This window comes from Caloenas nicobarica, chromosome 36 (assembly GCF_036013445.1).
Source record: "Caloenas nicobarica isolate bCalNic1 chromosome 36, bCalNic1.hap1, whole genome shotgun sequence".
NCBI classification, from domain to species: domain Eukaryota; kingdom Metazoa; phylum Chordata; class Aves; order Columbiformes; family Columbidae; genus Caloenas; species Caloenas nicobarica.
The window spans coordinates 485,306-508,597 of NC_088280.1; the positions used below are offsets into that span (position 1 = coordinate 485,306).

General features: G+C 61.1%; 1 protein-coding gene across 1 annotated transcript; it reads left to right on the plus strand.

Annotated features, from left to right (window-relative positions):
- The first annotated feature begins 5,064 nt into the window (after positions 1-5,064).
- On the plus strand, positions 5,065-18,491 carry OLFM2 (olfactomedin 2). The gene is made up of 6 exons (XM_065655018.1): positions 5,065-5,202; positions 9,325-9,474; positions 11,011-11,166; positions 13,621-13,840; positions 14,918-15,024; positions 17,567-18,491. The coding sequence occupies exons 1-6, from the start codon at positions 5,065-5,067 to the stop codon at positions 18,242-18,244; spliced, it is 1,449 nt and encodes a 482-aa protein (XP_065511090.1). The 3' UTR covers positions 18,245-18,491.
- Positions 18,492-23,292: the final 4,801 nt, after the last annotated feature.

The following is a 23,292-nucleotide window of genomic DNA, read 5'->3' on the forward strand; positions in this document are numbered from 1 at the left end:
TACCGGGGGGGGGACATGGGTACCGGGGGGACACGGGTACCGGGGGGGGCACACGGGTACCAGAGGGGGACACGGCTACCGCGGGGGGGACACAGATACTGGGGGCGGACACGCTTACCGGGGGGGACACGGGTACCGGAGGGGGACACGGGTACTGGGGGGGGACACGGGTGCCGGGGGGACACGGGTGCCGGGGGGACACGGGTGCCGGGAGGGGACACAGATACCGGGGGGGGACACGGGTACCGGAGTGGGGACACCCGCTCGGCCGCCCCCTCCCTCCTTCCCTCCCTCCCGGTCCATCCCGGTTCGGTTCCGCCCAGCCCGGCCCGGTTCCCCCCGGCGCCTCCAGCCTCCCGTAGCGGGCGCGCCGCCCCCTGCACCGGGGCCGGTGCGGCGGCTGCAGCCGGTGCCGCGCGGGGCCCGCTCGGGGCGGGGGCGCCGATAAAGGCGGCGGCGGCGGCGGCGGCGGCGGCGGCGGCGGGGCCCGGTCTGGGGGATGCGGCTGCGGCGGCGGCGCTGAGCGGCTCCGGGAACGGCTGCGGGAGCGGCTGCGGGAGCGGCCCCGGGAGCGGCTGCGGGAGCGGCTGCGGGAGCGGCTCCGGGAGCGGCTGCGGGAACGGCCCCGGGAGCGGCTGCGGGAGCGGCTGCGGGAGCGGCGGGGGACGGCCCCGGGAGCGGCTCCGGGAACGGCTGCGGGAGCGGCGGGGGACGGCCCCGGGAGCGGCTGCGGGAGCGGCGGGGGACGGCCCCGGCCCGCTGAGGCTCCCTCCGGCAGCGGTCCCGGCGAGGCGGCTCCGGCGGGGTCGGTGCCTGCAGGATGCGCTTCCTCCCCGGCCTCCTCCTCCTCGTCTCCGCCGGCTGCCCCGCGCTGCAGGTGAGGGAGGGCGGGGGGCGGGCGGTGCCGCGGTGCCCCCGGGGGCGCCCGTTTGACAGCGGGGCCGGTGGGGATGCCGGGACCCGCCATGGGTGTGTCCCCGGGATGGGGACACCGGGGGACACCGGGCACCCCGAGGCGCCCGCTGAGGGATGCTGGGGGGCGGGGGGGTGCTTGTGGGTGGCACTGGGTGCAAGGTGGGCGCGGGGCTTCGCCCCGGGGTCCCGCCGCCCTCCTGGGGTCCCTGTGGCCACCTGGGTGGGGACAGTGGAATGTCCCCTCCCGCGGCATCGCTGGGGTGGCCGGACTGAGCCCCAGACGCTGGGGCAGCCGTCCCGTCCCGGCAGGGCGGTGGGGACACACGGGTGACGGGTGGCTCTGGGGGGACCAACACGTGGCCAGTGAGGAGGAAGGATCTGCCCCGATGTCACACGACGGCCTGGATCTGGCCCATGTCACCCGGGCTGTGCCGCACACCCCGGGCTGTCCCCACCGCCGCTGTGGACATGGGGCGCCAGCTGTCCCCACCCTGGGGACACCGTGGGCTTGCGGGTGCGCCCAGGCCAGCCAGGGGGGAACAGGCACCCATGGGTGCACCCCAGCGAGCCCTGGGGCCCTCTGTGCTGGGACGAGCCGCCCGGGGGGGGACAGGGGGTGACTCGGGTCCCCTGAGAGCTGCCACCACAGCAGCACCGGGCGCACCGGCCTCCTCCTCGTCCCCGGGAGCCAGCTGTGCTCCAGCTGTGCCCGGCGGTGGCAGCTGCGCGGGTGTCACAGCCTTGTGCACCACGTCCCAGCGGGGCCGGGGACAGCGCGAATCCGCCACCAGCTCCTAGTGACACCGGGGGCGACGCCGGCCCGGCACGCCGGGGCAGGGGTGGCGAGGTGGGGAGGTCCCAAGGGGCAAGACCACGAGGACCGAGCTTCGTGTCCCCATGTCCCCCCCGGGCCCCGGGGCTGCCTCCATCCTCCAAACCACCTCAGCCCACCCCCGGGCACCGGCTCCGGGGCCATGGGGGGGTCAAAAACGCAGCAGCTGCCACAACCTGCCATGGGGACACGGCTGGTTTGGTGACTCCCCGTGGGGACACGGCTGGTTTGGTGACTCGCCGTGGGGACACGGCTGGTTTGGGGACTTGCCATGGGGATGTGGCTGGTTTGGTGACTCCCCATGGGGACACGGCTGGTCTGGGGACTCGCCATGGGGACAGGACTGGTTTGGGGACTCGCCGTGGGGACACGGCTGGTTTGGTGACTCCCCGTGGGGACACGGCTGGTTTGGTGACTCGCCGTAGGGACACGACTGGTCTGGAGACTCGCCATGGGGACACGGCTGGTTTGGGGACTCACCATAGGGACACGGCTGGTTTGGTGACTCCCCGTGGGGACACGGCTGGTTTGGGGACTCGCCATGGGGACACGGCTGGTCTGGGGACTCCCCATGGGGACACGGCTGGTTTGGGGACTCTCCATAGGGACACGACTGGTCTGGGGACTCGCCATGGGGACACGGCTGGTTTGGTGACTCCCCATGGGGACAGGACTGGTTTGGGGACTCGCCATAGGGACACGGCTGGTCTGGGGACTCGCCATGGGGACACGGCTGGTCTGGGGACTCGCCGTGGGGACGTGGCTGGTTTGGGGACGCCCTGGGTGTCCCTGTCCCCTCCCCGCAGCGCCCGCACCGGCTGCGGCACCGCCCGTGGGTCAGTGGCCGGAGCCGCGTGTCGGGCGTGACGTTCTTCCCAATTCAGCGGTTCGTTACGAGCAGCCGGCCCTGCTGAATAGTCAGCGGCCGTCGTGCAGCCTGTTGGACACACATGAGCTGGGGTCACCGGGCTGGGGGCTGCGCCGGGGGGGTCTCCCCCTGTCCCCCCTGCAGCCGCTTCCCAGGGGGGGTTTTTTTGGGGGATGCTGGGGCCGAACTGGGGCCAGTTTTGGCCCGAAATGACGTCCCTGGCCTGCCCAGCGTGTGGCCCTGTTGGTACCCTGCTCGTGTCGCCAAGCCCCGCGTGACGGGGCTGCTGTGGGACCCCAAACCGGCCTCGTCTTGCGGGTGCCGCCCACGCGGGGGGGGCTCATCGGGGGTGGTGGGATGTGGGGAGCTGGCCGGGGGGGGCTTGGTGTTCAGAGCTGCCCCCCGAGCTCCCCCTTTCCCCCCTAAACGGCTGCTCTGCTCCCACCCCCTAGTGGGTTTGGGGGTGGGAACGTGACCCCCCCCAGGCCCCACTGCACCGTGCTCAGCCCCCCGCTAACGAACAAACCCGAGATAACGAGCCGTTTGCAGCTGCTGCAATGGGGGAAGGAGGAGGCGGGGGGGGGAGGTTTGGGGGGGTCTCCCCCATCACCCCACCCCGGGCAAAGCCCCATGGCTGGAGCTGCCCACCCGGTGTGCGGTGACACGGGGGTGTCCCCGGGGGTGTCCCCGGGGGTGTCCCTGGGGGACACAAGGCTCGCAGCAGGAGGGACATGGAGGGGGGGGGTTTGGAAGCCCCGCCCTATGGCTTTGGGGTCACCCCCCCCCCCAAATGGGTGGCAACTGGGGGTCAGAGCGTGGGGACACCGTCCCGGGTGGCGGCTGCGCCCAGCGTGGACTCCCCCGTGGGGCCCGACCCCCACTCGGGGGGTCCCTTGGCACTTAAAGGGGGGGGGTCTCAGAAGTGAGCGCCCCCCGCTTCGGTCCCTCCTGGGTGTCCCCACCTTGTCCCTGGGGACACGGGGACAGTTGTCCCTGCGGGTGCTGCCCCGTCCCCTCCCCAAGCCGGTGTCAGAGCCCAATAGCACCCCAAAACCCGCGGGGGGGGGCGCGGCTGGGAGGCGGGGGGGGGTGTTCCCCGTGGTCGCCCGTGTGCCGTGCGTGGGTGTCCCCACGCGGTGGCGCTGAGCGACCGCGACACGCGCGACAGCGACACGAGCGGGGGGGGGGCGAGGATGCTCCAAACCCGGGGGTCCCGGGGCGGGGGCGGTCGGGGGGGGCACCCACCGGCAGAGTGGTCTGGGGTGGCCGGGGGGACCCCGGGGAGCGCGCTGGGGGGGCCGTGGGGAGGGTCCCCGCAACTGTGGGGGGCTGAGGATGGAGATGAGGATTTGGGGTGTCTGGGGGGACCTTGGGGGGTCTCAACGGCGGCGGGTGATGGGTGCTGGGGGGGGGCTGCAGCCTCCAAAGCAGGCCGGGGGTGCAGAGGCCCCCGATACCAGCAGCGGGGGTCTCTGGGGGTTCCGCTCGCCTAAAACAGGGGTGCGGGGGTGCTGCTCCCCCAAGCCGGGGCTCTCCGGGGGTTCCGTGCCCCAGACCGCTCCGTGCTGGGTGGGACCGTCCCGAACCGGGACCCCCCGGGACCCCCCGAACCGGGACCTCCCGAGCCGGGACCCCCCGGGACCCCCCGAGCCGGGACCACCCTGAACTGGAACCTGGTGGAACCACCCTGAACCGGAACCGTCCCGAACCGGGACCAGCTGGGACCCCCCCAAACCGGGACCACCCCAAACCGGGATCAGCCCGACCCGGGACCAGCTGCGACCCCCCCTCGAACCGGGACCACCCCGAACCGGGACCGGCTGGGACCCCCCAAAACCGGGACCAGCTGGGACCACCCCGAACCGGGACCAGCTGCGACCCCCCCAAACCGGGACCAGCTGGGACCACCCCGAACCGGGACCAGCTGCGACCTCCCCAAACCGGGACCGGCTGGGACCACCCCGAACCGGGACTGGGTAGGACCACCCAGGACCAGCCCGAACCGGGACCACCCCGAACCGGGATCATCCCGAACCGGGACCAGCTGCGACCCCCCCAAACCGGGACCGGCTGGGACCACCCCGAACCGGGATCATCCCGAACCGGGACCCCCCCGAACCGGGACCGGCTGGGCCCCCCGGTCGCAGTCCCGCCCTCGGCGGGGGCTCCCTCCCGAGCCGTGCCGCGCAGACCCGCCCCAAAGCGGGGCCGTACCGGGCTGGCCCGGGGCCAGCGGCGCCGACGTCACTCCGGAGCGGCTCCGGCCCCGTTAAAAGGGCGAGAGCGGCGCGGGGGCTCCGCAGGCGGCGCGGCCGGTGCGCGGTGCGGCCCGGCGGGCTCCGGGCTCCGGGCGGCGGGCACCGGGCGGCGGGCACCGGGCTCCGGGCACCGGGCGGGGAAGCGGCGGCGGGGGGGGGGGGGGTGGCTGTGATGGGCGTGCGACGGCGACATGACGGTGCCGCTGCTGAAGATCGGGGCCGTGCTGAGCACCATGGCCATGGTCACCAACTGGATGTCCCAGACGCTGCCCTCGCTCGTGGGGCTCAACGGCACCGCCGTGTCCCGGGCCGGCACCTCCGAGAAGATCGTGAGTCTGCCCGGTTCCTGCGGCGGCCGGGGCCGGGGGGGGGGCGGGGGGGGGCGCGGGTGGCCCCGGGGTGGCGCGCACCGGGACCCCCCCCCTTCGCTTCCCCCCCCCCACCCCGCATCCTGTCGGTCCCCCCGACGCGGGACCCCCCCCCCCCCCGGATACAGGACCCCCCCCCGCGCAGTTTGCTGGGGATTCCCCGGGTATGTGGACCCCCCCCCCCCGCCATTCCCCAGGCAGGGCACGGGGACCCCCCCCCGCAACCGGCCAGGGCACGGGGATCCCCCTCCCAGCCTCCCCCCCCCCCCAAGCAGGGTGCGCCAGGGACCCCCCCACCGCGGTGCTGCCAGCGGGGACGAGTTGCCCAATGGAGGAGACCCCCCCGGGGTGGGGGGGGGGGGGGCTCCTGCCCCCCATCTTGCCCCCAGTGCATCCCAACGGGGCAGTTCCCGGGGGCTGGGGGGGGACTGGCCCAGGCGGTGCTGGCTGCAGGGGGGGCTCCTGAATAGGGAAGATGGGTGAGCCCCCCCGGGTTTGCACGACCCAGGCTGGGCACTGCCCCCCCCCCCCCCCAAACCAGGGACACCCCAAATTTCCCCTGGGGGGGTCTCCAGGTTGGAAGAGCGGGGCTGGATGTGGGGTGTGAAACCCATTGGGAGCTGGGGGCGGGGGGGGGCAGGTTTTGGGGGGCTGGGCTGAGCTCCCGGCGATGCCGTGGGGGCCGGGGAGCCCCCCGGGGGGGCTGCGCTGGGTTTTGGGGGCCGCGGGGCCTGGTTGGCACCCGGCGTGGGACACCGGCGTGGGCCCGTGTCCTTTGTCGTGAGACCCCCCCCGCGGTAGCCCGAGCCTCCCCGTGTAGGACGGGGCTCCCCATTTTGGGGGGGGGGTCACGGCGGGGAGTCCTGCCCATGCGGGTGCTTCGTGCCGCTGCCAGCGCCAATCGCGGTTATGGGGGGGGCGATGCAGTTTGGGGGTGCTGGAGGAAGACGCTGACACGGCCCATCTGGACCCCCCCCCCCCGGCTCCCAGCAGCGACCCCCCCGGAACCATTGGGGGGTCACCGCGTTGCCTCCCCCGCCGCCTCTGCCAAACCACGAGGCTCTTTCCCCGCAGCCTTCGAGCCACTGCAGAGGGATCCCGGGGGATCCCCCGGGATCTTTTTGGGGGTACGATTCCCGACCAGCCCTCTGCAGAGGATGAGCGCGGTGGCCTTCATCGCCGCAGCCCCGCGCGGGGGTCTCCGCCAAACAGGCAATCGCGTTGCAGGGCAATTAGCAGCGCTGGGGGTAAAGCGGGCACTGCTCTCCGATAATTGGCTAATCATTAGTCACTCTTCGGTGTAAAATCATTAATCGCCGGGCAGCAGCGCGGCGGATGCGGCTGGAACGGGCACAGCCGCCCACGGGAGCCGCCGGGACGGGGCTGATCTCCCGCCTGGGTTTAGCAAAGCGGAGCTTTTCGCTGCGTGCTGAACCGAGCCAAGCTTACCCCAAAAACTGGTTCTCTCCTCCCTGGCTCTGGGCTCGGTGACGCCCGGCGGGGCCTTTCGCTGTTGTTTGGGGGCTCCCAAAGCCCCTTTCTAGAAAACAGTGGTTCCGTTTCTGCCCGGACATCCAGAGCTGGGTTTGCCCAGCCCAGGCCTGGCTGCTCCCATCAGCCCGGCTTTTGGGGACCCCGGCTTTTGGGGACCCCGGCTTTTGGGGACCCCGGCGCTGGAGCGGGCAGCAGCTCTCGCCTTCCCATGGACGAACAAGGCGATGGGGAGCGAGCGGAGCATCTGCAGCGGCTCCATCGCTCCGGGAAGAGGGGGCAGAGACGTGGAGGGGGCTCTTGCTTTCCCCCCCCACCCCCCCATGCTGATTTGGGGCGCCCTGGGGCTTCGCAGGGTGCTGGGTTGCACCCCCGTGCCCCCCGCTGCGGCCGCTTTTTAGCCAAGGGGCCGAGCGGGGACTTTTGGGGAGCCCCATGGGAGGGCGGGGGCGCTTCGGCACCCCCCCCCCGCCGCCAATCCCCGGCTCTCCGGCGGCCGCGGGTGTCAGCAGTTTCTCCTCTCCCGAGCAGGCAGCTTTCCCGGGGAGCTCTAATTAATAACCCAGCGACAGATTGCACAGCCCGCGTTTTAACCTCATCATATCGCCGGCGGGCGCCGAGCCGCAGCGGGCAGGGCTGCCCTGCGCCCCCAGCCGTCCCCTCCGTCCCGGGGAGGGGGGGGGCGTTATATCTGCAGGGCGGCGGGGGCTGGATGCAGGAAAACATCCCCGCGGGGGTCTGGCTCTCGCCCATGGATGCTCACCTGCATCCCGGGATGGACCGCGGGGTCTCGGCACCGTTTGGCAGCCGAATGGGTGGCGCTGAGCGCTGCCTGCATCCTGCCCGCCGCGGGCAGCTGCCTGCTGTTAATTATTCATTAGCCCCCTATCAAGTATTTATGCCCGCCTGCCGCTCGGCCGCGGCCAGACGGGTCCCGGGGAAAGGGAAACGGCTCCTCGGTGACTGCGGATGCTCTGCCCGCCTTTGCTTTGGGCTCTTTAATTTCAGTAGGTGGTTCTTTTTTAGGGGAAGAAACGAAGCTTTTGGTGCCCAGGATGCTTCCAGGAGCCTGGGGGCGGGAGACGAAGCGGCGGTGGTGCCGTGGGGACCCCAGTTTCGCTGGGTGGGAGCACGACGCCACGCACTGCCCTTCCCAACGTGTATATCCGATAATCGTTCATTATTTGAATCCACCTGCCGTAGCAGCGAGCGGCTGGCACCTTCCTAAAGGTTGTTTGTCCCCCGATGCGACTCGTCGCCAGGGTTGGCTCCGTCTCCGCTGGAATAAATCCTCTATTTACCTCCCCCTGCGATAACGCGGGAATTTACCCGGTTAAAGGCGAGTTTCACGCCGCCGCCAGTTAATTTATTCTGGAGGTCGGAGAACGGCGTTTAGCCACCGCCGTGTCCAATAAATCCCTTCCGATGTGAAACATGAAGTTAAAGCCGCTGCGTGTAAAGTAAAGTATCGTCCCTGGCTTGTTACAGGGAACGGGTCATTTATCTTCGCCTGGCTCGGTGCAGAAGGCGCTCGGAGAGCGATGAGTTTGCTCTTGATTTTCATAATTAATAATTATGAATTACCCATGAAATGCTAAATGGCCCAGCGCAAAAGCGCCGGCTGATGGCGTGAATAAATCAGGCAAAGGGGAGGGAGGAAGGGGATGGTTTTTTTTCTCTCTGCTTGGTTTTCAGGACCCAGTTGAAAATGGGGGGGGTGAGGGGAGCCTGCGGTGGTCACCCCCACCTTTGCCTGTGTTGGGACACCAAAAAAAAGAGAGAAAAAGCCGCAACCGGAGGCAAAAATTGGCTTCCCAGGGCTGGGGGGATGCTCAGCTGGCTGGGGATGCTCAGGTAACCCCCCCGGCTGCCCACCCGGGCAGCGGGCTGTGCTGGTATTTCCCCAAAGGGACCCAAAATTCAAGGAGAAGAAGGAATTAGCAATTTGTGCTTGTACGAAACGGCCGCGCGGAGGAAGTTGCTGCCTCGTCACCTCGATTAGTGGGAAATAAGAGCGGGCTGGGGCCGTGGGAGGAAGAGGAGGGACACGGCGCTGGCTGGTGGGGGATGATGAGGAGCGGTGGGGGATGATGAGGAGCGGTGGGGGATGATGAAGAGCGTTTCCTCCCCGTTCCTTCCCATCCCACTGTCATTTTGCGGAACTTGCCGGGGAGCTGAAATCGCCGTATTTTGGAGCAGATCGCTGCGGCGAAATGAGCCTTGGAGAGGGGGGAAAAAACTTAAATGACCCGGATAAAAACCTCAAAGGAGGAAAAAACGGAAAGTGGCTCGAATCTGCCGCGATGAGAAGGGGGTTTGGGGGAGCTGGATGTGCTCGGCATCGGGCTTTGCCGGCACCGAGCGGGGATGGTGACGGTGACGTGGTGGTTCAGAGAGGGTTTGGGGGGCTCATCCTGATGCCGGGACCTTGTTCCCTTGCTGGCTTGTCCCCAGATGGGTGACAAGGCTGCTCCGATGTCTCACCAAGGTGACGTCCGCCCTGCAGTTTTGGGGGAGCCCGGGCAGGCGTGGGGAGCCAGCGTGGGCTCTGGCACCCTTGGGGGGGCCCTGACATCCCCTCCTGTTCCGCAGACCCTTTTCCAGAGCCCCGACGAGGGCTGGCAGGTTTACACCTCGGCGCAAGCCCCCGACGGCAAATGCCTCTGCACGGCCGTCATCCCCGTCCAGGGCACCTGCTCCCGCGACCTGCGCAGCCACCAGCTCCGCCAGCTCATGGAGAAGGTGAGCGGTTAATCAGCTGTTAATTGGCATTACCGACCCGCTAACGAGGTGGTTAATTGGTGGTCGGGAGGACGCGCAGCCTTGCCTGGCAGCGTGGGCCTCCATGGTTGTCCCAAACCTGAGGTTCTTTCCCGGCGTGCAATGGAGTGGAATTTTAGCACACAGGGACGAGATGTTGTTTATTACAGAGTTGTGCAAGTCTGGGTGCTGCGACAAAGCCAGGACACCAGAAAGAAAAGTAGCAGCCGTTATCTACAAAATCTTATCACTATTAATACAATCACACCATCGGGGCCGTCCTAAACAGCCAATTGATTACATATTTGCATATTGGTCACATAATCATTTTAGTTCAGCCAAAGGACACTTGATCCAGGACTTAAAACAAGGCTCAACCCATCGCGCGGGCTTCAAAATGTCTAAAGCTGCACAGCCAGTTTTTAGTTCCTGATTTGGTATTTTGCAAGTCACTCTTATCTTTGTTAGAGGAGCAGACTGACCGAAAACTGAGAGGATTTAGCAATTGCCGACAGGATTCATTCTTTTAAGTGGTAATGACTACAATTCCCGCTTTTGGGACTTATTTGTATACACAGATATATATATATCTCCCATCTTTTCTAAACTCTTCTAGTGACTGCAACACAACACTTCCCCACATGTTGCAGCGTAACATATGAATAGAACAGTTACCAACACAATAATTACAATCGGTTTCTTAATCCACGTCTGTAAATCAGGAATCCAGGGCATCAATCGCATCCCAACGTCTCGAGATCCGTAAAAGGTTTTGTTTTTTCTGCACCTCATGGAGGATGTTTCCAAATCTCCTCCAGCTCAGCCGTGATTCTTTCGGACTGATCAACAGATTCTGCGAGCTTTCCCCTCCCCTCAGAGCTCATTTAATTTCCCCCCGGTTTTCACACGTCCGCACCGCAAACCCGATTAAACTTTTATTATAACGTGCTGCAAAAATGCCTCTTAAGCAGCTCCGTTCTGAGGCGGCGGCGGCACCGTAAATACCAGCGGGGCCGGTGCTAATAAATAAATAACCATTTGAGGCACACGGCCACGTTCGCATCATTTGAAAGCCTGGAAATAAAATAACTTTGCCGGCTGCGGCAGATGAAATTAAAGAATGAAAGCTTATAGACCGGGCTGGGAAATGTGCACTCGAGTGGTTTAAAAAAAAACAAAAACAAAAACACAAAAACAAATAAGAGCCGAAGCAGGATGAGTAAACCACGTTATTTTATACATTAAAGCTGCGGGGGGAAGAGTTTTCTCGCAAGCGTTTAGATAAACGCCGGCGCAGTGGAGCCGGGAGCTGCTCGTCCTGCAGTTCCCTGGGGTGGGGACACCGGGGTGGCATCTCCTGGGGTCGTGTCCCCACCAGCACCCGGTGACTCCAGGCTGGTCTTGGGGGCTCCTCTCCCTTCCCCATCCCCTTTCCACCCCCACACCCCAAATTCTCCGTGCTCAAGCCTCTTCGTTAGCAGCAGAGGGTTTAATTAACCTCCCCATCCCGCCCCGCAGGTGCAGAACATCTCCCAGTCCATGGAGGTGCTGGATCTGCGGACGTACCGGGACCTGCAGTACGTGCGCAACACCGAGTCCCTGATGAAGGGCTTGGACTCGCGGCTGAAGGTGGCTGCTGAGAGCCAGCGGAGCCTCAACGCCAAGAGCTTCCAGGTGAGCCCGCGCGTCCCCCCCCGCCGTGGCGCTTGCACCCCCCCTGGACCCGCTGACGCGGTGGGGACGAGCACGTGGTGACACGGGTGGGCACCCTGGGAAGGGTCCTGCTTGGGGTGGTCCGGGGGCCGAGTGTCCCTGCGGTGTCCCTGGCGCTGAGCATCCCTGCGGTGTCCCTGGCGCTGAGCATCCCTGCAGTGGTCCAGAGGCCGAGTGTCCCCGCGGTGTCGCCAGGACTGAGCATCCCTGCCGTGTCCCGGGGCCGAGCATCCCTGTTGCGTCCCCAGGGCCGAGCATCCCTGCAGTGGTCCAGCGGCCGAGTGTCCCTGTTGTGTCCCCAGGGCCAAGTGTCCCTGTTGTGTCCCCTGGGCCGAGCATCCCTGCGGTGTCCCAGGGCTGAATGTCCCTGCGATGTCCCCAGGACTGAGCATCCCTGCAGTGTCCCGGGGCTGAATGTCCCTGCGGTGTTCCCAGGGCTGAGTGTCCCTGCGGTGTCCCCAGAGCTGAGTGTCCCTGCAGTGTCCCCAGAGCTGAGTGTCCCTGTTGCGTCCCCAGGGCCGAGCATGCCTGCGGTGGTCCAGGGGCCGAGCGTCCCTGCGGTGTCCCCAGGGCCGAGCATCCCTGCAGTGGTCCAGCGGCCGAGTGTCCCTGTTGTGTCCCCTGGGCCGAGCATCCCTGTTGTGTCCCCTGGGCCGAGCATCCCTGCGGTGTCCCGGGGCTGAATGTCCCTGCGATGTCCTCAGGACCGAGCATCCCTGCGGTGTCCCAGGGCTGAGTGTCCCTGCGGTGTCCCAGGGCTGAGTGTCCCTGCAGTGTCCCCAGAGCTGAGTGTCCCTGTTGCGTCCCCAGGGCCGAGCATCCCTGCAGTGGTCCAGGGGCTGAGTGTCCCTGCGGTGTCCCCAGGACCGAGCATCCCTGTGGCGTCCCCGGGGCCGAGCGTCCCTGCGGTGTCCCCAGGGCTGAGTGTCCCTGTTGTGTCCCCAGGGCCGAGCATCCCTGCAGTGGTCCAGGGGCTGAGTGTCCCTGCGGTGTCCCCAGAGCTGAATGTCCCTGCAGTGTCCCAGGAGTCGAGCATCCCTGCGGTGTCCCCAGAGCTGAGTGTCCCTGCGGTGTCCCAGGGGTCGAGCATCCCTGCGGTGTCCCCAGAGCTGAATGTCCCTGCGGTGTCCCAGGGGTCGAGCATCCCTGCGGTGTCCCCAGAGCTGAGTGTCCCTGCGGTGTCCCAGGGGTCGAGCGTCCCTGTGCCACCCGAGTGCGGAGAGCGGGTGCGGTGCAGGAGAAGGCGCTCAGACAAGACAACCCACCCCCAGGGCCACATTCTGCCACCTCCCTTGGTGCTGCGGGGGGGGGGTCGGGTGGGGGAGCTGTGGCGGTGACAGAACAGCAGAGATGGCCAATTCCCAGCCCATCTGGCTGCGAATCGACACCTTTAATTAAACAAAACACGGCTCTTCCCTGGCAAAGCCACGGTTTCCACCTGACGGGCGGCAGCCGTCAGCACCGTGTGCCGATCGATGCAGCCTGCAAGTCGATGATGCTGCAGCGGCTCCGCACCCCCAAGAAATCCCATCGCCTGCCCCCCCCACACTGGGGCACTGGTTTATTTTGGGAAGCTCAGAGCTTCATCCTGATGGCTAAAGAGCGTTTCTGTCTCGGGAGCGGCTGGTTCTTGGCGCTGAAATGGGCCGGAGGATGCTCAGGTGGACGCCGGGCACTGACAGCTGCAGAGATGAGACATTGATTAAACATCTGAGCTGCAGTGAATGTCTGGGCTGGTTTAATCACAGCGGGAGGTGCTGAGCCCCGCGGCTGGGATGCGATCCCAACGGGACGTGGGAACGCTGGCCCAAAATCCAGCCCAAAATTAAAGGGGATGAGCGAGGGAAGGCGCCGTGTTCCCGTGGAAAACCAGCTGCTGGCTGTGGATTTACAGCATCCTTGAGCGCAGGAGACCTGGTGGAGCTGCTCACAGCCAGGACCTGCCTCCCAGGCCAAGCTCAAAACGCCTCTTAACCTCCTCCTTGCGCTCAAATAAGCGGAGATTTTGCAACCCTGGCGTACAGCTCTGCCTGTTGCTCTCGTTCCTCCGGCGCCGTTGCTGCATCTTCCTGCATCCCTGTTCCCCGGAGCATCACTCCGTGCCCAGACACCCGCTGCTCCCGCTGGGGCTGGATCCTGCCCGGTTCCCCTCGGCGACAGCGTCCGTGATTCATCCCCGAGCGCCTGGAGGATGCGAAGCCTTATAATTGTTATTAATTACCAACCCAGGGAATAGGGCTCGTCTCTGGTGTGTTAACGAGGCTGCGCTCTGCGGTTGGGGCTGGAAAGCTCCTCGCTACCCCCGGAAGGGATGGACAGACGGACAGAAGCAGCACCAGCCTCCAGGCAGGGGCTTCATTTAAGAGGGGGGGGTGTGTTTTGTTGTTTTTCTCTCCTCTTGCACCCCTTAAACAGGAGCTGAAGGACAAGATGACGGAGCTGCTGCCTCTGCTGCCTGTCCTGGATCAGTACAAGTCGGACACACGGCTGATCGTGCACCTGAAGGAGGAGGTGAGGAACCTGTCCGGGAGCCTGCTGGCCATCCAGGAGGAGATGGGCGCCTACGACTACGAGGAGCTGCAGCAGCGGGTGCTGATGCTGGAGGCTCGGCTGCACGCCTGCATGCAAAAACTGGGTACGATCCCTGCATCCTGTGCAAACTGGGTACGATCCCTGCATCCTGTGCAAAAAGTGGGTACGATCCCTGCATCCTGTGCAAAAACTGGGTACGATCCCTGCATCCTGTGCAAACTGGGTACGATCCCTGCATCCTGTGCAAACTGGGTATGATCCCTGCATCCTGTGCAAAAACTGGGTACGATCCCTGCATCCTGTGCAAACTGGGTACGATCCCTGCATCCTGTGCAAAAACTGGGTGCGATCCCTGCATCCTGTGCAAAAAGTGGGTATGATCCCTGCATCCTGTGCAAACACTGGGTGCGATCCCTGCATCCTGTGCAAACTGGGTGCGATCCCTGCATCCTGTGCAAACTGGGTACGATCCCTGCATCCTGTGCAAAAACTGGGTGCGATCCCTGCATCCTGTGCAAAAACTGGGTGCGATCCCTGCATCCTGTGCAAACACTGGGTGCGATCCCTGCATCCTGTGCAAACTGGGTACGATCCCTGCATCCTGTGCAAACACTGGGTGCGATCCCTGCATCCTGTGCAAACTGGGTACGATCCCTGCATCCTGTGCAAACTGGGTACGATCCCTGCATCCTGTGCAAACACTGGGTGCGATCCCTGCATCCTGTGCAAACTGGGTACGATCCCTGCATCCTGTGCAAACACTGGGTACGATCCCTGCATCCTGTGCAAACACTGGGTGCGATCCCTGCATCCTGTGCAAACACTGGGTGCGATCCCTGCATCCTGTGCAAACTGGGTACGATCCCTGCATCCTGTGCAAACTGGGTACGATCCCTGCATCCTGTGCAAACACTGGGTGCGATCCCTGCATCCTGTGCAAACTGGGTACGATCCCTCTCCTGTGCAAACTGGGTCTGATCCCTCTCTCCTGTGCAAACACTGGGTCCGGCAGTGCTTTTTCTTTCAGCACCCCCCATCCCGCTGCCCTGTCCCTTGTCCCCAGCGGCTCCCGGGGGGGTCCCCGTTGGGTGCGTGATGCTCGTGGGACCGGAGGGAGCCGGGCGGTGCCGCGGTCCTGGGTGCCCACCCCGAATTCCAAGCGCTTTTTCTCCCTTCGCAGGCTGCGGGAAGCTGACGGGCGTCAGCAACCCCATCACCATCCGAGCGTCGGGCTCCCGCTTCGGGTCATGGATGACGGACACGATGACGCCCAGCGCCGACAGTCGGGTGAGTAACACAGCCCCACGGGGACGTTGGGGATAGCCCTGGCTTCCCGTGGTTCCTGCGTGGCTCTTTTGGGGGTGTTTTCCCCCAAACCCTCCCAGGCCCGAGCAGAGGTGAATTTTGTAGCTGTGCAGCTTCTCTCTTGGCAGGCCTGGCTCTGATTTTTATTTTTTGCAAAACCCCAGCACTCCTCGGGCACCGTGTGCTCTGCAACCTGCCTGGCTTGTGCTGCTGTGTCCCTCCTGGTTGTGCCTCCACGGGGACAAGTCCCTGGGGTGCACACTGCCTGTGCACGCTGCCTGGGGTGCATGCACCTTCATATGCACTCCCTGGGGTGCATGCACCTCGGTGCACACTCCCTGGGGTGCACCCTGCATGTCCACGCTTGCTGGGGGTGCCTGCACTCTTGTGCACGGTCACCAGGGTGCCTGCACCCTTGTGCATGCTTGCCGGGGTGCCTGCACCCCTGTGCACGGTCACCAGGTTGTTTGCACCCTTGTGCATGCACACCAGGGCTCTTGGCACCCTTGTGCATGCTCGCCGAGGTGCCTGCACCCTTGTGCATGCTTGCCAGGGTGCCTGCACCCCTGTGCACAGTCACCAGGTTGTTTGCACCCTTGTGCATGCTCACTGAGGTGCCTGCACCCTTGTGCATGCTTGCCAGGGTGCCTGCACCCCTGTGCACAGTCACCAGGTTGTTTGCACCCTTGTGCACGCACACCAGGGCTCTTGCACCCTGTGCATGCTCGCTGAGGTGCCTGCACCCTTGTGCATGCTTGCCAGGGTGCCTGCACCCCTGTGCATGGTCACCAGGTTGTTTGCACCCTTGTGCATGCACACCAGGGCTCTTTGCACCCCGTGCATGCTCGCCGAGGTGCCTGCACCCTTGTGCATGCTTGCCAGGGTGCCTGCACCCCTGTGCACGGTCACCAGGTTGTTTGCACCCTTGTGCACGCACGCCAGGGCTCTTGCACCCCGTGCATGCTCACTGAGGTGCCTGCACCCTTGTGCATGCTTGCCGGGGTGCCTGCACCCCTGTGCATGGTCACCAGGTTGTTTGCACCCTTGTGCACGCACGCCAGGGCTCTTGGCACCCTTGTGCATGCTCGCCGAGGTGCCTGCACCCTTGTGCATGCTTGCCAGGGTGCCTGCACCCCTGTGCACGGTCACCAGGTTGTTTGCACCCTTGTGCACGCACGCCAGGGCTCTTGGCACCCTTGTGCATGCTCGCCGAGGTGCCTGCACCCTTGTGCATGCTTGCCGGGGTGCCTGCACCCCCGTGCACGGTCACCAGGTTGTTTGCACCCTTGTGCATGCTCGCCGAGGTGCCTGCACCCTTGTGCATGCTTGCCGGGGTGCCTGCACCCCCGTGCACGGTCACCAGGTTGTTTGCACCCTTGTGCATGCACACCAGGGCTCTTGGCACCCTTGCGCATGCTCGCCGAGGTGCCTGCACCCTTGTGCATGCTTGCCAGGGTGCCTGCACCCCTGTGCACGGTCACCAGGTTGTTTGCACCCTTGTGCACGCACGCCAGGGCTCTTGGCACCCTTGTGCATGCTCGCCGAGGTGCCTGCACCCTTGTGCATGCTTGCCCGGGTGCCTGCACCCCTGTGCACGGTCACCAGGTTGTTTGCACCCTTGTGCATGCACACCAGGGCTCTTGCACCCCGTGCATGCTCGCCGAGGTGCCTGCACCCTTGTGCATGCTTGCCAGGGTGCCTGCACCCCTGTGCACGGTCACCAGGTTGTTTGCACCCTTGTGCATGCACGCCAGGGCTCTTGCACCCCGTGCATGCTCACTGAGGTGCCTGCACCCTTGTGCATGCTTGCCAGGGTGCCTGCACCCCTGTGCACGGTCACCAGGTTGTTTGCACCCTTGTGCACGCACGCCAGGGCTCTTGGCACCCTTGTGCATGCTCGCCGAGGTGCCTGCACCCTTGTGCATGCTTGCCCGGGTGCCTGCACCCCTGTGCACGGTCACCAGGTTGTTTGCACCCTTGTGCATGCACACCAGGGCTCTTGCACCCCGTGCATGCTCGCCGAGGTGCCTGCACCCTTGTGCATGCTTGCCAGGGTGCCTGCACCCCTGTGCACGGTCACCAGGTTGTTTGCACCCTTGTGCATGCACGCCAGGGCTCTTGCACCCCGTGCATGCTCACTGAGGTGCCTGCACCCTTGTGCATGCTTGCCGGGGTGCCTGCACCCCTGTGCACGGTCACCAGGTTGTTTGCACCCTTGTGCACGCACGCCAGGGCTCTTGGCACCCTTGTGCATGCTCGCCGAGGTGCCCGCACCCTTGTGCACCCTCACCAGGGTGTCCACACCCTCGTTAAAAATTAGCCAAGCATTTGAAAGAGCAGAAAACACGGTTAAAGAGGGAAGCCAGAAAAACGCTGCATCCCGGAGTGGCAGCAGTGTAAACGGTTGCATGTGCAGGGGGGGGCTGTGAAGGACACGGGTGGTGTCCGTCTGTCCTGGGAGCCCATCTCGCTGGGGTTGGGGACCCCGTTTGGGCCGGGCACCCCTAACCCAAGCCCACCGCAGGTGTGGTACATGGACGGCTACTACAAGGGCCGCCGCGTCTTGGAGTTTCGGACCTTGAACGACTTCGTGACGGGGCAGAACTTCGTGCAGCATCTCCTGCCGCATCCCTGGGCCGGCACCGGCCACGTGGTCTTCAACGGGTCCCTCTACTACAACAAATACCAGAGCAACATCGCCGTCAAGTACCACTTTCGCTCCCGCAGCGTCCTGGTGCAGCGCAGCCTCGCCGGCGCCGGCTACAACAACACCTTCCCCTATTCCTGGGGCGGCTTCTCCGACATCGACTTCATGGTGGACGAGAGCGGCTTGTGGGCCGTCTACACCACCAACCAGAACGCCGGCAACATCGTGGTGAGCCGGGTGGACCCCCAGACGCTGGAGGTGCTGCGGAGCTGGGACACGGGGTACCCCAAACGCAGCGCCGGCGAGTCCTTCATGATCTGCGGCACGCTCTACGTCACCAACTCCCACCTCGCCGGCGCCAAGATCTATTTCGCCTACTACACAAACACTTCCAGCTACGAGTACACGGATATCCCCTTCCACAACCAGTATTCCCACATATCCATGCTGGACTACAACCCGCGGGAGAGGGTGCTCTACACCTGGAACAACGGCCACCAGGTCATCTACAACGTCACGCTCTTCCACGTCATAAAGACGTCGGGGGAGCTGTGACCCTGCGCCAGACTCGTCTGCTCGCCCTCCCCGGCTCTTGATTTTTCTACACTTCAGCCTTAGCCGTTCTCGAGGGGACGGAGCCTTCCTCCTCCTCCTCCTCTTTAATTTCTATTTTTTTTTTTTTTTTAAATTTATTTCTTCGGTTTCTCCCCGCGGTTCACGGCGCATGGATCTTCTGCCTTCATTTGAGCTGAACTTGTTTTTTTAAATTTATTTTCATTTATTCTTTTTTCAATTTACATCTTTATTTTGACGGCAAATAAAAAAACCCAGTCTCTTCGACGTTTGATGGGGCTCGTGCTGATGGTTTTCTTTCCCTGATTCTTTTTTAAAGAATTATTTTTATTTGTCACTTGGTGGCTCGGTTTCCCCCTCCCTTTCCTGCATCCTGTATTCTCCAGATGTGCGCCGGCAGCCAGAAATGTTGTTTATGGGCATGTTTAATGCATGCGGGTGCGGTGCTGGGGAAATTACAGCGAGGAGGAAAGGAAGGGAAGGGAAATTATAGCGCAGCTGCGGCGAGCGGGGGGAGCAGCCCCAAAAATGAGCACCCAAGGGGGCAGCAGGGACAGGGTAAAGCCCCCAGAGGTCACCTCAACATTTCTGGTTCCCCATCGCCGTCCTGGGGACCTTTGGGCCGGGAAAAGGAGGGGAAACTGGTCCAGCTCTGGAGCCCCGTGGGCGGCGACGTGGAGACCAGCAAATCGGGGCTGGAAGCGCTTTGTCACGTCGAGGCTCCTCTCCAAAGGAGTGGGGAACACGGGGATAATCCCACTAATCCCGTCAGCCGCGGGTGTGCGAGACGAGCGGGTTTGGGGGGCTGCTCCCCGCTCTCCCCAGCCGTTCCCAATCCCATTTCCAGCCCCAGCCCATTTCCAGCCCCAGCCCATTTCCATCCCCATCCATCTTCCCATCCCATTCCCATCCCACTCCCGTTCCCATTCTCATCTCTATCCTCATCCCATTCCCATCCCTATTCTCATCCCATTTCCATCCATATTCCCATCCCATTTCCATCCATATTCCCATTCCCATCCTGATTCCCATCCTCATCCCTATTCTCATCCCAATCCCATTTCCATCCATATTCCCATTCCCATCCTCATCCCATTCCCATTCCCATCCCATTTCCATCCATATTCCCATTCCCATCCCAATTCCCATTCCTATTCTCATCCCAATCCCATTACCTTCGCATTCCCATCCCATCCCCATCCCATTCCCTTCCTGTTCCCATCCCTATTCCCATCCCATTCCCATCCCTATTCCCATCCCTATTCCCCATCCCTATTCCCTTCCTATTCCCATCTCCATCCCATCCCCATTCCCATCCCTATTCCCATCCCCATCCCATTCCCATCTCCATCCCATCCCCATTCCATTCCCATCCCATCCCCACCCCATCCCATTCCCATCCCATCTCCATCCCATTCCCATCTCCATCCCATCCCCATTCCCATCCCATTCCCTTCCTATTCCCATCCCATCCCCATCCCATTCCCATCCCTATTCCCATCCCTATTCCCTTCCTATTCCTATCCCATCCCCATCCCATTCCCCTCCTATTCCCATCTCCATCCCATCCCCATTCCCATCCCATTCCCTTCCTATTCCCATCCCATCCCCATCCCATTCCCACTCCATCCCATTCCCATCCCATCTCCATCCCATTCCCATCCCTATTCCCACCCCATCCCATTCCCTTCCTATTCCCATCCCATTCCCATCCCCATCCCATCCCCATCCCATTCCCTTCCTATTCCCATCCCATTCCCATCCCCATCCCATCCCCATCCCATTCCCTTCCTATTCCCATCCCATTCCCATCCCATCCCCATTCCCATCCCATCCCCATTCCCACCCCATCCCATTCCCTTCCTATTCCCATCCCCATCCCATTCCCATCCCCATTCCCACCCCATCCCATTCCCTTCCTATTCCCATCCCATCCCGTCCCCATCCCACTCCGCTCCCCCCGAGTGCTGCAGTGCCACTGCTGCTCGAGTCACGTTGGGTCGGTGCCTACGTCTGGGAAAAAAACCCCCAAAAGCCCCCAAACCCACATTATTTCCTTTGTGCCGCTATTCATTAGGCTACAAAAAAAAGGTGAGGGGTGGTGGGAAAAAATAACCCAGAGCACTAAATAACCTGAAACATGGAGAAACTCCGCTGGAAACCAGCCCCAAATCCCCGTCCTGCGGGCTGGGTTTTTCCAGCTGATTGTCATTCCGGAGAAGAATCAGCCGCAATCGCTTATTCAGCTGGGGATGAAGTTTGGGGGGGGGGCCTTAAATAAAGGGATTTCCAAAATATTTCAGCTGTTTTCCCCCCAAAAAAGGGATACGATGGATGCTGGGACCCCCGACCCGTGCCGGGGTGACCATCCCCGGCTCTGCCAAGCGCCGGCGCTTCTCGTTAATAATTCGCTTCGTCATTAAAGCGTCAGCAAATCCCCCCGCTGGGGTCCAACGGTGTCGTCACCACCCGCCGGGACCTCAATAATTGAGGGTTTATTTACGGCCGCCGGCGCTAAAATAGGATGGAAAAGGGGAAAAAAAATGGGTTTCGAGGCCTCGTTTCCACCCCCCCGGCGGGTTTATTACCCAGCGGCAGCGGGAGGTGCGTTACAGCCAATTATCCTCGCCGGGGATAATTAACGGGTTGGGGGCTCCCCTGCCGCCAAATTGATGCTTTTAGGGGGGTCGGAGCATCCCCAGGTCCTCCCCTGCGCTGAATCGCTGGAAATCTAGAGAAAGAGCTGGAAATCTTAGCTAGAATATACATATATTAGTGATAATATACAGAAATCTTTGCTAGAACATCCACCGCTTCGCTGGAATACGCAGAAATCTTATCTATAATACACACGTAGTAATGATAATATGGGGAAATTGTATCTATAATATACGGAAATTTTATCTATAACATACGGAAATTTTTTCCGTAACATACAGAAATTTTTTCTATAACATAAGGAAATCAGCTACAATATATACTATATCTATAATATGCACACATTTTCTATAATATCGAGAAATCTCCTCTATAATATCTACATATTATCTATAATATTGAGAAAGCTTCTCTATAATATCCACGTTATCTATAATATCTAGAAATCTTATCTATAATATCCACGTATTAGCTATGACGTCTAGAAATCTTGTCTATAATATATATATTGGTTATAATATCCAGAAATCTTATCTATAATATACATATTATCTATAATGTATAGAAACCTTATCTATAATATACATATTATCTACGATATATAGGAATCTTATCTATAATATACGTATTATCCACAATATATACAAACCTTAGTGATAATAGGCACCTATTATCTATGATATATTGAAATCTTATCTATAATATATATATTATCTACAATAGATAGAAACCTTAGTGATAATAGACACATATGTATGATATATAGGAATCTTATCTATAATATACATATTATCTACAATATATAGAAACCTTAGTGATAATAGACATATATTACCTATGATATACAGGAATCTTATCTATAATCCATGTATCTTAGCTATAATATCTATAGATACGTGTAATTTATAGGGGGATGTCATATACCTTATAACTGACCACACACAGGGAAGCGCTGCCACCAAAAATATCGAAATCCAGAATATCGGGGGCTCCAAAATATCGGGGCAAGAGACCCCAAAATCTCCTGTGTCCCTCCCCGTTCCCTCTTTAATATTTCATGGGGATAAATCTAAGAGAATTTTTAGATTTAATTTTTTGTTTAACGCCGGCGTCTCACAAACCGAGCCGCGAATAAAAGGGAACTTGTGCAGAAGGGGATTTATTTACGCGTTTCAGCAGAAATTCGCTCAAAATGGGCAGGAATCCCGAGGAGGCTGCAGGTATCAATTTTTACCTCCCGCAGCCCAGCTCTTTTTGATCCGTTTTTGATTATTTTTTCTCTTATTTGGATTAATCCAGCCACATTTCCTCTCCAAGGACATTAATCCCAGGGGCGCTCGTGCTCCACGAGGCTCCCGGCTCAGATTTGGGGAATAAAACCCCGCGTTTCAGCAAAAAGGAGGTAAAAAACCACCACCCCACCCCCTCCCCAATCGGGAAAACCAATTTCCCCTTATCTTTAATTAATTAGCTCGTGGTAATGAAAGCATCGCATTTCCATGCCGACCCGGGATTCCAGCGCGGAGCCGCAGCGATGGTCGGAAATTAAGCCGATAAATAATAGATGCTCGCCGTTAATGAACTAATTTAAAATGGAGATTTTATTTTCTTTTTTTTTTTTTTTTTCCCGTTCCCGACTTTTTTCCGCTCGCAGCAAAACCACCAGCGTTCGCCTGGAAGCAAAATTAAGCCGGCGAACAGTCATCGATTCCTTTTATTAGCAAATTGAGAGGCGCTCCAATATTTATCAGTTCATTGTTAAGAAATCACCCGGGAGGAATATTCCCCCCACCATGCAAACTTTCCAGAATTAAATTTATTAGGGGTATAAATTTATAATGGCTTAACTCGGATGGAATATGGATCGCTGATGTAATTCTCCAAACCGGCGCGGCTGAGAGATCTTTTAGTTTTTTATGGCGAAGTGATGCAGACTAACATGTCGCACGATGGTAAAAATGTATTAAATATGAAATATCGGGAAAAAAAAAAATAGGGTGAGGATTGGCCTGGGTTGTGTCGCACCCTGGGTGCAATGGGGGATAAATCCAGCTGGGGTTTTAATTAATCCGCGGATAAAACCGCAGAGCGGGATGTGCCTGGGATGCGTCTCCTCCTCAACCACCTCCCTCCAGCAGCCGCAGCCCAAAAGGACCCGTTTTGCCAAAAAATAAAATTATTTAAACGAAGCTTATTTAGGTCTCTGGCGCGTTTAAATGGCCCGGGTTGCTCTTTTTCTTGTATTTTTTCCAGCGGCGGTGGGAGCCCGGGGAGCACGCGCGAGCGGCTGCGGGAGAAAAACGAGGGGAAAAAGAAATAAAAACCAAATCTATAGATAGATATAACAAGACAAATGGGGTCTAATTGGCGTA